This window comes from Trachemys scripta, chromosome 7, assembly GCF_013100865.1.
Source record: "Trachemys scripta elegans isolate TJP31775 chromosome 7, CAS_Tse_1.0, whole genome shotgun sequence".
Taxonomy (NCBI): Eukaryota; Metazoa; Chordata; order Testudines; family Emydidae; genus Trachemys; species Trachemys scripta.
In genome coordinates this window covers 27,631,575-27,644,417 of record NC_048304.1, presented here as the reverse complement: position 1 = coordinate 27,644,417, position 12,843 = coordinate 27,631,575, and the positions used below count along the sequence as shown (strand labels likewise).

General features: G+C 39.4%; 1 protein-coding gene across 1 annotated transcript in view; it reads left to right on the top strand.

The window, feature by feature from the left end:
• Positions 1-9,068, top strand: part of CACNA1D (calcium voltage-gated channel subunit alpha1 D) — a gene marked incomplete in the record, with an annotated part of 323,715 nt that extends 314,647 nt beyond the window's left edge. The window contains 3 exon segments of the mRNA XM_034775831.1: positions 2,091-2,212; positions 5,035-5,355; positions 6,837-9,068. Coding sequence (XP_034631722.1) covers positions 2,091-2,212; positions 5,035-5,355; positions 6,837-7,130 — 737 coding nt within the window.
• Positions 9,069-12,843: the final 3,775 nt, after the last annotated feature.

The window sequence follows — 12,843 nt, the reverse complement described above, 5'->3', positions numbered from 1 at the left end:
AAATTTATGGCAGAATGCAGGTAAAACAGAACAGAGTCATACAATTCTCCCCCAAGGAGTTCAGTCACAAATGTAATGAATGCATTATTTTTTTAACGAGCATCATCAGCATGGAAGCATGTCCTCTAGAATGGTGGCCAAAGAATGAAGGGACATACGAATGTTTAGCATATCTGACAGGTAAATACCTTGCAATGCCGGCTACAAAACTGCCATGCGAATGCCTGTTCTCACTTTCAGGTGACATTGTAAACAAGAAGCAGAAGGCATTATCTCCTGTAAATTTTAACCATGCTTGTTTGTCTGAGCCATTGCCTGAAGTAGAGTTGAGTGGACTTGTAGGCTCTAAAGTTTTACATTGTTTTATTTTTGAATGTAGTTGTTTTTTTGTACATAATTCTAGATTTGTAAAGAGATTGCACTACAATACTTTGTATGAGGTGAATTGAAAAATACTATTTCTTTTGTTTTTTACAGTGTAAATATTTGTAATAAAAATATAAAGTGAGCACCGTACACTTTGTATCTGTGTTGAACTTGAAATCAATACATTTTAAAATGTAGAAAACATCCAAAAATATTTAATAAATTTCAATTGGTATTATATTGATTAATCTTTTTAATCTCAATTAATTTTTTGAGTTAATTGCGTGAGTTAACTGCGATTAATTGACAGCCCTACTTCTTACCTGTCTCAATATTAAAAATATGTTTAGCCCAAAAAACTACTACTTTGATTTGTGTAACATTTACAAAATTACACATTACATTGACCTGCAAAGAGCCAAGGATTTGGTAGTTTCCCTTTGGAAACATGGTTCTTCAGCATGATGTAGCCTGATCTATAGATTATATATTGAGAGAGAGAGAGAGAGAGATTACTTAAGAATCCCCAGTTGCCACTTGGAGGGTCGACAGGTTCTTGTCCCAAGATCAGGCCCAGTATTATTCAAATTATCATACAGTTTGGAACCCCAATGTGCACAGGTGCAACACTCACACTATAGAAACTCCTCTATATTTACAAATAGTTTATTAATGCATTTAGCACAGTCTCAAACACCCTAGATCAGTAAGGTAGATAGAGATAGTACAGAATATACATCTGCACACTCATATTCTCACACCATCACTTGTAGAACAACCTGAAATGTTAGTCATCATCTTCCTCATCACCAGTGGCTATCATTCTGGCACCTCCCAGGGACTACATCTCCTTCTTCCCATCACCCCTAGGCTGGGATGTCACTTTTATAATATGTTGTGCTGATGCCACTATGTGTGATGCATATTCAGTAGGGGATTTCCGTATTTGTATTTCCTCACCTTACTAATGTATCTTTTTTCTAGAGGTTAATATAGCAGTGATCTGCACTTATTGTTATATGCATTAATTCATTACCATGGCCCTTCTGTGGTTAGGTATCTGTGGATGTAACTCATGTACCTGTTATATACATCAATTCATTGCCATGACACTCATGTGGTTGGATCATGTATCTGTGGCCAGAACTTCCCTTTAAACACTCTATTTTCAGCTTCCTAATACTTAAATTTTGAACAGATAAGCAGCCAATGGAAATCCTATCTGTTCAAAGGTCATAGGCCTTAAGTCTTATGCTAACTTGATGAAGCTAATGTGTTACAGGATACAGCCTGTAGTTTCCTTGCATTACTGCTGAATGTAATGCAAAGCACTGAATATAATAAAGGCAAGCTAGCCCACGGGGCTACAATGAGGAACTTAAAGCTTCAGTGAAGAAAGAAATAATTATTTTAACTATACACAAGAAGCTTACAATATACAGCTAAAGTCAAGCGCCTTTCCCAGTCTGTTCTAAAGTGCACACTTTGAACCCTTCCTGAATTTAGCTCTATTAACAAACGCAACTTCCACCTCCTGTATATCCAGTTTGGGTATTGAGCTGCCTGCTTCAGTAAGTCAACAGAGCCCATTTAAATCTGCCCCATCAGGAGCAATACCTGCCAATAATCTGCAGGGTCACACTTGACCCATACTGGAATTTGGAAATACTTGACATTGAGAATGATCAGCATCATTTTACTAATGAAACATTGTTACATTGTAGCAAATCGCCGCTCTTCCTTCAACTTTGAATGCCTCCGCAGACAAAGCAGTCAAGATGAGATACCTCTCTCTCCTACTTTCCACCACCGCACTGCTTTACCACTGCATTTAATGCAACAACAGGTAATTAAAAAATCTTTATTAACTGATGTTGAATTACACCAATTTAGCGTAGATCTTGTACCTCCTGGCTTTATGATTGTTTGAAAGCCCATTGGCCAGCTCTGTGCTTTGCCTGTGTACCTTGACTTACTTCCAACCAGTTGTGTACCTCACTGTCTTTGCTGTAATTGCCAGAAACAAGGCCTCCTAAAGCAGTAGCTTCAGAAATGACAACTTCAGATATTGTAGATGATCTGACACCAACCAACAGAAATATTATTGGGGATGCCGTAAAAATATGATGTTCCCAACCATTGTAAATGCCCACAGATTAAGGAATATCATCAGGTACTTGGTCTTTTAGCCACTCTATTAATAGCACTGCTGTTCCTCAGGCTTTTTAACACAAGAGTATATTGGAACTGCTACAGGTATATGGTTATCCTACAGCTGATGCCCTTTCAAAGCCTTCCTCTGCAGCAACACTACCATCTATTTTACAAGCACTGCACTTTGCCATGCACAGGTTTACTTTTCATCTTTTCTTTCCGAGAACTTTGACTGGTCTTTTTTTCATGCAGTCTGAGATCTTGACAGCTGTTTCATTTTTTTAAATATATAAGCTTAGTCCCTTCAGGCCTATCAAATAAGGGATCAAGAGTAGTTAAAAATGACTAAACTGTACTGATGTCTATACCCTTGAATATAGAGTAATAGGTGGTCACTGTAATGTATGACAATGGTGGAATCTGTGTTTGGAATAATGAAAACATTTTAAAACACTGGCAATATATACGATATATACTAATAACCCTCACCACAGCTCCCTCCTTATACCGAATTCCATGCATGAATCAGCTATCACTTCCAGCTTTCATTGGTGTTTACTTTCTCATATGCCATTTAGTTTAAACTACATACTGTATGCTGTGACGTGTTGAACTTCACTATGTTCTATGATTTCTAGATCAACGTTCAAATAGAATGAAATAGTTTGCTGTTGTATCGTGGGACAGATTTTCAGCAGTGTTAGTCCCCTTTACACTGCTCTGATTGTATGGTGGATGGCCCAAAGGGTTTGCTGGAGCCAGAGCAGCTCTTAGACTGAACTATATCATGCCATCTGGGCAGACCCCAGGCAGCCAGAAAATACAAGGAGCTTAAAGCTAATTTAAAGCTTAAAACCAGCTTCTTCCTCACCTGTTCCTGCAGGAAGGGAGCGGCAAAGATCAGGGACTATAGTCTGTTTGCCTTACTTGCTGAATATTAGGGCTGTCAATTAATCGCAGTTAACTCACACGATTAATGCAAAAAAATTGAGATTATAAAAAAATTAATCATGATTAATCACCGTTTTAATCGCACTGTTAAAAAATAGAATAGTAATTGAAATGTATAAAATATTTTGGATGTTTTTCTACATTTTCATATATATTGTATTATACGTTGTAACTGAAATCAAAGTGTATATTTTTTATTATAAATATTTGCACTGTAAAAATGATAAACAAAAGAAATAGTATTTTTTAATTCACCTCATACAAGTACTGTAGTGCAATCTGTTGTGAAAATGCAACTTACAAATGTAGATTTTTTTTGTTTGTTATATAACTGCACTCAAAAACAAAACAATTTAAAACTTCAGTTCCTACAAGTCCATTCAGTCCAACTTCTTTTTCAGCCAATCACTAACAGACAAACAAGTTTGTTTATATTTACAGGAGATAATGCTGCCCTCTTCTTCTTTACAATGTCACCAGAAAGTGAGATCAGGCATTTGCCTGGCACTTTTGTAGCTGGCATTATAAGGTATTTATGTGCCAGATATGCTAAACAGAAGTCTTAAAAAAGCAACACTCTAATGCAGAAACTACAGAACATGAACCACCAAAAAGGAAAAACAACCTTCTGCTGGTGGTATCTGACTCAGATGATGAAAATGAACATGCGTTAGTCCACTCTGCTTGATTGTTATCAAGCAGAACCCGTCATCAGCATGGACGCTTGTCCTCTGGAATGGTAGTTGAAGCATGAAGGGACATATGAATCTTTAGTGCATCTGGCACATAAATATCTTGCAATGCCGGCTACAACAGTGCCATGCAAACACCTGTTCTCACTTTCAGGGGACGTTGTAAACAAGAAGCGGGCAGCATTATCTCCTGCAAACGTAAACAAACTTGTTTGTCTGAGCAATTGGCTGAACAAGAAGTAGGACTAAGTGGACTTGCAGCCTCTAAAATTTTACATTGTTTTAGTTTTGAATGTCTTTTTTTTTTTACATACTTCTTCATTTGTAAGTTCAACTTTCATGATAATGCGATTGCACTATAGTACTTGTATTAGGTGAATTGAAAAATACTTTTTCTTTTGTTTTTTTACAATGCAAATACTTGTAATAAAAAATAAATATAAAGTGAGCACTGTACACTTTGTATTCTGTGTTGTAATTGAAATCAATCTATTTGAAAATGTAGAAAACATCCAAAACTATTTAAATAAATGGTATTCTCTTCATGTTTAACAGTGCAATTAATCGCAATTAATATTTTTAATCGCTTGACAGCCCTACTGAATATATTTTATTAAGCAAATATTCAGTCACAGTGTATCAAACAGGGTTTGGTCAATAAAAGATCCACTAAATAGATACTTGCCTATGTTGCTAATTAATTTATTTTAGTTCCTCCCCGTCTTTTATATTGTCAAGTATCAAACATATAAAATGTCACTTCTCATAGCTGTCTAAATAATTAGATTGGATTTGAAATGCGGAATAAGCCTGACTACAGGATTGTTTGAGGTACGCTAACTCTTGTACTATCTTTACTTCCCTTTACCAGGTCATGGCAGTTGCAGGTCTTGATTCCAGTAAAGCTCACAAACATTCACCAAGTCGTTCAACACGTTCCTGGGCCACCCCACCAGCCACCCCACCCAACCGGGACCGTACTCCATATTATACACCTCTAATCCAAGTTGACAGGGCTGAATCTACAGAGCAGATGAATGGCAGCCTACCTTCTTTGAACAGGAGCTCCTGGTATACAGATGACCCTGATATTTCCTACCGAACATTCACACCAGCCAATCTAACTGTACCTAATGACTTTAGGCATAAACATAGTGACAAACAGAGAAGTGCAGACAGTTTGGTAGAAGCGGTAAGTACTGAATAATCCCTGAAGTAGCCAAGTGTGTCTGTTCAGTTTTGTGTTAATTTCACTATACACCCGGCACAAGACCACACATTGGCTTGTACTTAATCCGCATATTTCACTAGAAATACTGTATTTCAAATTCAAAGTCCCAAAAAGCCTTTAGGTAAGGCAGGGGAAAAGAAGGTATGGACCAGATCCTCAGCTACTGTAAATCAAAGCTCCACTGAATCCCACCTGAGGCCTTGGTCATAGCATGAGTGTCAGAGAGAGAACATGTTGACAACTTGGTCCCAGGAACTAATGTATTAAAGTATAAAACAAAGAGGGGATTGAAAATTGGGAGCACTTCAAGAATATGATTTAAAACAAGATTTCACTGTGGGCTAAATACTAAGAACTAGACACTGCGCTGCCCTTCCATAATGGCTTAGCGAAAAGGAATGGCACAAGACACCTGTCTTCCTGGTGCTTTCATGCAAGGTCCAAAGTCATCAGAGTCCTTGCATTAACTTGTTAACCTGAACTCAAGGATTGTGCAAAGATATGGAAGGGGTGAGTTGATGGGGAATGCCCATTGCACTTCCAAGAAATGGCACAGTAGTTTCTTTGCATGTACTCTCAGGAATATTATGAATTAGTAAACGTTTTTTTGTTTATTTACAAAGCTTTAAAAACAAACAATACTATGGAGGGTGCTGAGAATTATCATTATTATTACTCTCCCAACTGTAAAATTGTATTGAATATCCTTATCAGTCTAGCTAAGTAGCATGTGTCATGCTCAGGTATATAATTTTCAGTCTCCTCATCTCCAACATCAGTTCCCTTCCACAGCTGTGAACCAGATGCAACTTAATTGTCATCTACAGAAAACATCTTAGTTGAAGTTTTATTATACACTTGCTTGAAGTTTTGTTGCCTAGTGTGGCTTCAAGCACAATTCTTCCTTAAATTTTATTACAGTAAACCAGTTTCTAGTGTATGATGTTTATCAAGGGCTTGATTCATTTTAAACCTCCTATAAAAGAACTGAATGTCATGCATTGTCAGTGACATCCTTACTATGTTGATAAAACCCTCTTTGGGGCCATTTGACTATTGCAAACAGGGCCGGCTCCAGCGTTTTTGCCGCCCCAAGCGGCGCAAAAAAAAAAAAAGAAGCCGTGATCACGATCTGCAGCGGCAATTCGGCGGACAGTCTCTCGTCGAATTGCCGCCGAATAGCTGGACGTGCCACCCCTCTCTGGAATGGCCGCCCCAAGCACCTGCTTGGCAACCTGCTGCCTGGAGCCGGCCCTGATTGCAAACACAAGTTAATTACATGTAAGATTTTGTTCTGGTTGCCCTAGTGACTTCAGCTCATAGAATCTCTTGGGCTTTGCACCTAAGCTATCCAGGAGAAAAGTGAAGCTTTCTGTGTATTTATTTATAACCTGCTCTTCATTCTAAACATTGAATCTACATTTATCCTATTTCTTTTGCAGGTACTTATATCTGAAGGCCTAGGGCGGTATGCAAAGGACCCTAAATTTGTTTCAGCTACTAAACATGAGATTGCTGATGCTTGTGACATGACTATTGATGAGATGGAAAGCGCAGCAAGTAACCTTCTCAATGGAAATATTAGCAATGGGACCAATGGGGATATGTTCCCCATTTTAAGCAGGCAAGATTATGAACTTCAAGACTTTGGTCCTGGTTATAGTGATGAAGAACCAGACACTGGTAGATATGAAGAAGACTTAGCTGATGAAATGATATGCATTACAACCTTATAGTATTTAGCAAGAAACAAATAAATAATTTTTAATAACAGAAAAAGTGCCTCATAGTTCAAAGATGATAGGCACTAGTTGGAATTAATAACTAATCAAGCTTTGTACAAGTGATGTCACACCTTAAGGAAGCCATAATTTATTTATCAGTAAGTGTCTCCAGGTTGTTGAAATGTGATCAAAGCTGTAGTACGTCAAGTCCTTTATCACAGAATCTTCATTTCCTCAGTAGGAATAGAGTTATGTAAAACCAAGCCGATTCTGAAGATCCCATTTCCAGAGGACTAGAGAAGAGTTCTGAGGTGTAATATCTTGCCTGTCTTTCAAACTTGTGCTGCTGTCATTCATAGTGAAGCAGGGGTTTCTAAATGAAAAATGTGTGTAGGTCCAGCACAAAAATATGTGGTGAAGACCACTATGTGAGACAGGTGATGGCAATCAAAAGTGTCATTACCTCAGCATTCAATAGCATATCAAATGTTCACTGCATTCAGCATATCCATTCTAATATTGTTTTCAAACTTGCCTCCTGATTTATTTTTCTTAACGCTCTTCTAAAATATGTCAAACTCTACCTACCAGAAATCATTGGAAAAAAGAACCTAAAAACATTTCTGTCATATGTAACATTAGTTTACATAGGAAAATATCATTCAGATAGTCTGTTTTATGACTATCATGTTAAGGGCAAAATATACTGGAATAATTGCATTCTTACTAATGCACTTGCAACCAGGTTAAAGTAGAATTAGTTAAGATAGTTTGTTAAAAATTATATAGTAGAAATGACTGTAAATGAATTGTAATATACAATAATTTGTATTTGTAAAGAGATGTTCTATATTTTGTAATTATTGTACCGTAATTGAACTGCAGCAATATTTATGAAACCTAATTATTGTAATTCTCCGCAGAATTCTAGATATAAGTATTTTTACTTGGAATATATAGAGCTATAGGATAAATATTTAACTAGAGCCACCACTCAATGTAAATCTCTTTTTGGGTAAAGTGTCAGGTTTAGAGAAACTTGACAATATTCAGATTTTATAAAATATTTTGAGTCAATAAGAATCTCTCTTTACATAAGGGATGCACAGATGTCTATTTTCAGTCTTATATTCAGAAAGTTAAAAGAATGGAAATTATCTGCTAACTTTTTTGACTGACAATAAGCTGTGATCTTTTTATTATAAATATCCTCAAATTATAGATAAATACTAAATTAATTGAAAAAATTGACCAAGTCTTCATTGGTCTTGAGACATTTATAATTTTATCACAACTAAATTGACCGAGTAGCCTAATTCTATATTCGGAATATGGGGCAGAAAAATTTTTGCAGTTGGATGAAAATGTCTTAATTCCAATCCTGTATACTAATTATTCTGCTCATAATAAAAAAAACAAGATAAAAGGACCCTCCACAGAACCAATCAGATTCCCGATATGTAAAAATACTACTTTATTGCCTCTCCTCTTTTGCTGTTCTATGGGCAGATTATATACTTTAAAGGATTTATTTTTATGCAATTGAAAGAGGGCTTAGGTTTTGTTCATGATGCAGTAAAACCCAGATAGGAATTCCTGATATAAATACAATTTGGGGGGGAAATGTCAAAATCTTCTATTTTATTAACACTGAATAAAACTGACTTGCGCTGCCAAGTTACCTTATCAGGGTTTATCTGTACTTAACAAGATAGGTAGCAATTCAGGTCACATTTTTAAAATGTGACATATAAAACATGTCAATAAACATTTTGTACATAATGAAAGTTTGCTATGGATACCTTACAGACCTCTTCTTGAATCATTCTTATTTCAAATGCCAGGATAATAACTTAAGGGTTTGTAAATTATTTCTTGACCTACATCATTTTGTATTAAAGCAAATGCAAAATGTTCTTCAGAATAAAACCGTGTAATAATTTTATTATACTTGGGGCTCCTTTGTCTAACACTTTCAACCAGTGTAATCTCCAAAAGTTAAACTCTTACTGCAGCATTCGACGTATCGGTGGTCTTTCCTTTGGAAAATGCACTCCTAAGGATTATGCTATTCTAGCCTAAACTTTTTATGAATCATTGATCTGAAGTATATAAAACATGCATTTAAAACTGGGAAGGCATTTTGTGTGTAAAAGGCCAGCAGTATCAGGCCCCAAGCAAAGAATTTTTTTAAACGTAACCCATAACAAATAGGAAAATTTTCCTAAAAGCCCCTACAGGCTGTGTCAGACTGACTCCTCCTTCCAGAATGTGCTCGGTTAGGTTGTTTAGCATTAGTCACAGAACACTTTGGAAGTCGAGAGAATAAAGTTTCCGTATCCAGTGAGATCACTGTAAAATTACTGTGGGTCAGATTCTCAGGGGGGTGTATGATGGTGACGCTCCACAGATTTCATTGCAGCCACCCTCTGAAAAATCAGCCCCTTTAAGGTGTCTGAAGTTGGATGCTGAAAATCACTAGTCACCTTAGAAACTCAACCTAAATTTCTTCACTACAGTGATTCCTGCTAACATATTCCAAATTCTGTAGATACTGTACATGTCATTTTTATAACTATAAGGTCCCAGCCCTCCGACATATTCTCCCCAGGTGGAACCTCATGCTTGCACAAAGTTACGCTGTCTTCACTGGGATGCTACACACACACATTTTTTATATGATTAGTGTCTACCCCTGAATATTCTGATTAGACAGCCTCTTCTTAGGGCAGAGTTACTATTTTGCATGAAAATAGAGGTTTTTAAAAAACTGTAAGAAAATCTGGCTACAATATACCAGATATTCAATCTTTTAAAAAAAAGTATGAGAATATATTATAAGGATACATAAAACATCCTTTCTGCTCAATTATGGCACTGTAAGAGTGAAATAGTTTCCCCTCTATAAGTCTCTATATATTAAAATCTTGCTAATTAGATTAGATAACTCACTAATTCCTCTAATAAATATAGGAAATACTACAAATACTCAGGTAACCTTAACTATTCATTTAAGCAAAATTGGCAGGTGGAGGTCACTGTGTCTGTATGTATATATATATAATGGCTCTAGACATTAATAAAACATTATACAGTTTCCAGTCATCAATGCATAGTCAGCCCAAACACAGGCAAATATGAACAATGTCATCTAGTATTTCAACAATATCTTCTGGGAGCCTGGAGCACAGAGGTCTATCATCCAAGGGTATGTCTACATTACGAGAGTAGTTCGATTTTACTTAAAGTGAATTTGTGGAACCGATATTACAAAGTCGAACGTGTGTATCCACACTAAGGACAGTAATTTGACTTTGTGAGTCCACACTAATGGGGCAAGCGTCGACATTGGAAGCGGTGCACTGTGGGCAGCTATCCCACAGTTCCCGCAGTCCCCGCTGCCCATTGGAATTCTGGGTCGAGCCCCCAATGCCTGCTGGGGCCAAAAATGTGTCGAGGGTGGTTTTGGGTAATTGTCCTCATCCAACTCCCACTCCCGCCCTCCCTCTGTGAAAGCACCGGCGGGCAATCAGTTCGCGCACTTTTCTGGTGATTGACAGCGCGGATGCCACAGCACTGCAAGCATGGAGCCCGCTGCAATCATTGCTGCAGTTATGGCCGTTGTCAACACCTCGCACCTTATCATCCACCTTTTTCAGAGGCAGATGCTGAGAAATCGGGCGAGGAGGCTACTGCAGCGTGGTGAGGACATTAAGTCTGAGAGGGGCACAGACCTCTCACAAAGCACGGGATCTCGCGCCGTGAACATCATGGTGGCAATGGGTCATGTTGATGCTGTGGAACATCATGGTGGCGATTCTGGGCCCGGGAAACAAGCACGGACTGGTGGGACCGCATAGCGCTGCAGCTCTGGGATGAATCACAGTGGCTGCGAAACTTTCGGATGCGTAAGGGAACTTTCCTGGAACTTTGTGAGTTGCTGTCCCCTGCCCTGAAGCGCAAGGATACCCGGATGCAAGCAGCCCTGACTGTCCAGAAACGAGTGGCCATAGCCCTCTGGAAGCTTGCAATGCCAGACAGCTACCGGTCAGTCGCAAATCACTTTGGAGTGGGCAAATCTACCGTGGGGGTTGCTGTGATGCAAGTAGCCAACGCAATCGTTGAGCTACTGCTCTCAAAGGTAGTGCCTCTGGGAAACGTGCAGGTGATCATAGATGGCTTCGCTGCGATGGGATTCCCAAACTGCGGTGGGGCTATAGATGGAACTCACATCCCTATCCTGGGACCAGCCCACCAGGCCAGCCAGTACATTAACCGAAAGGGCTACTTTTTCAATGGTGCTGCAAGCACTGGTGGACCATAGGAGACGTTTTACCAACATCAACGTTGGATGGACGGGCAAGGTTCATGATGCTCGCGTTTTCAGGAACTCTGGTCTATTTAGACGGCTGCAGGAAGGTATTTACTTCCCGAACCATAAAATAATTGTTGGGGATGTGGAGATGCCTATAGTCATCCTCAGGGACCCAGCCTACCCGCTAATGCCCTGGCTCATGAAGCCCTATACAGGCGCCCTGGACAGTGAAAAAGAACTCTTCAACTACCGGCTGAGCAAGTGCAGAATGGTGGTGGAGTGTGCTTTTGGACGTCTCAAGGGGAGATGGAGAAGATTACTGACTCGCTCTGATCTCAGCAAAACCAGTATCCCCATTGTTATTGCTTGCTGTGTGCTCCACAATCTCTGTGAGAGCAAGGGGGAGATGTTTATGGTGGGGTGGGAGGTTGAGGCAAATCGCCTGGCTGCTGATTACGCCCAGCCAGACAGCCGGGCAATTAGAAGAGCCCAGCGGGACGCGCTGTGCATCCGGGAAGCTTTGAAAGCTAGGTTCCAGAGTGAGCAGGGTAACCTGTGACTATTAAGTTTGTTTAAACAGATGCTGAACCTGCCCCCATTTCTTTACCCAGTTAATGTTGACTATCCCCTCCAGTTACCAACCCCCTTCCCCTCCTTCCAACACACCTTTAACAATAAAATAAATGAAACTTTGTTCATTAACACCGTTTTCTTTATTAAGGATTTCGTGGTAAAGTGTTGAAACTGGGACGCAGACTGTGGTGGGGAGCGGGTGTAGTGATGGAAAGGACGCTTCTAAACTCAAGGAATGACAGGCTCCTGCTCCTAGAGCGGTCCACAGTGGTGGACTGGTTGTTTCAACGGAGCCTGCCACCCCTTCTTTTCGGGACTCTGTGTGTCGGCGCTATATGACTTTGTGGCAGGGAAGGGCGGTTACAGATCCCCTGCTGCGTGGCTCTGTCATCCAGGACAGCTGCATAAGATCTGTAACCACCCTCCCACGCCACAAACTCTCATAGCCCCCCCACACAGAACAGGAAAACCACCTCCCAGACTGACCAGGGTGCCTAGTGACTGCAATGTGTGTGTGACCTTCTGCTGAACCTGCCCCCGTGTCTGTACCCTGGTAAAGGTGACTGTCCTCTCCAATTAATAACCCCCTTACCCCCCTTCAAACACACTCTCCTTTAAAAGAACATGATGGAAACAGTAATTAAGAGAAACGTATTTTTTATTAACAACTACACAGTTAGGGGATGAAACTGGGACAGGGGCTTGGGTGAGGTGCTTTTGGAGTGAAGGAAAGGACTTATCAAATCTTTGGGAATGAGAGCCTTCTGTTACTTGAGCAGTTTGCAGGGGTGGAGTGACTGTTTTCACGGCCCCTTGTCCCCTCCTTCTTGGGACTTT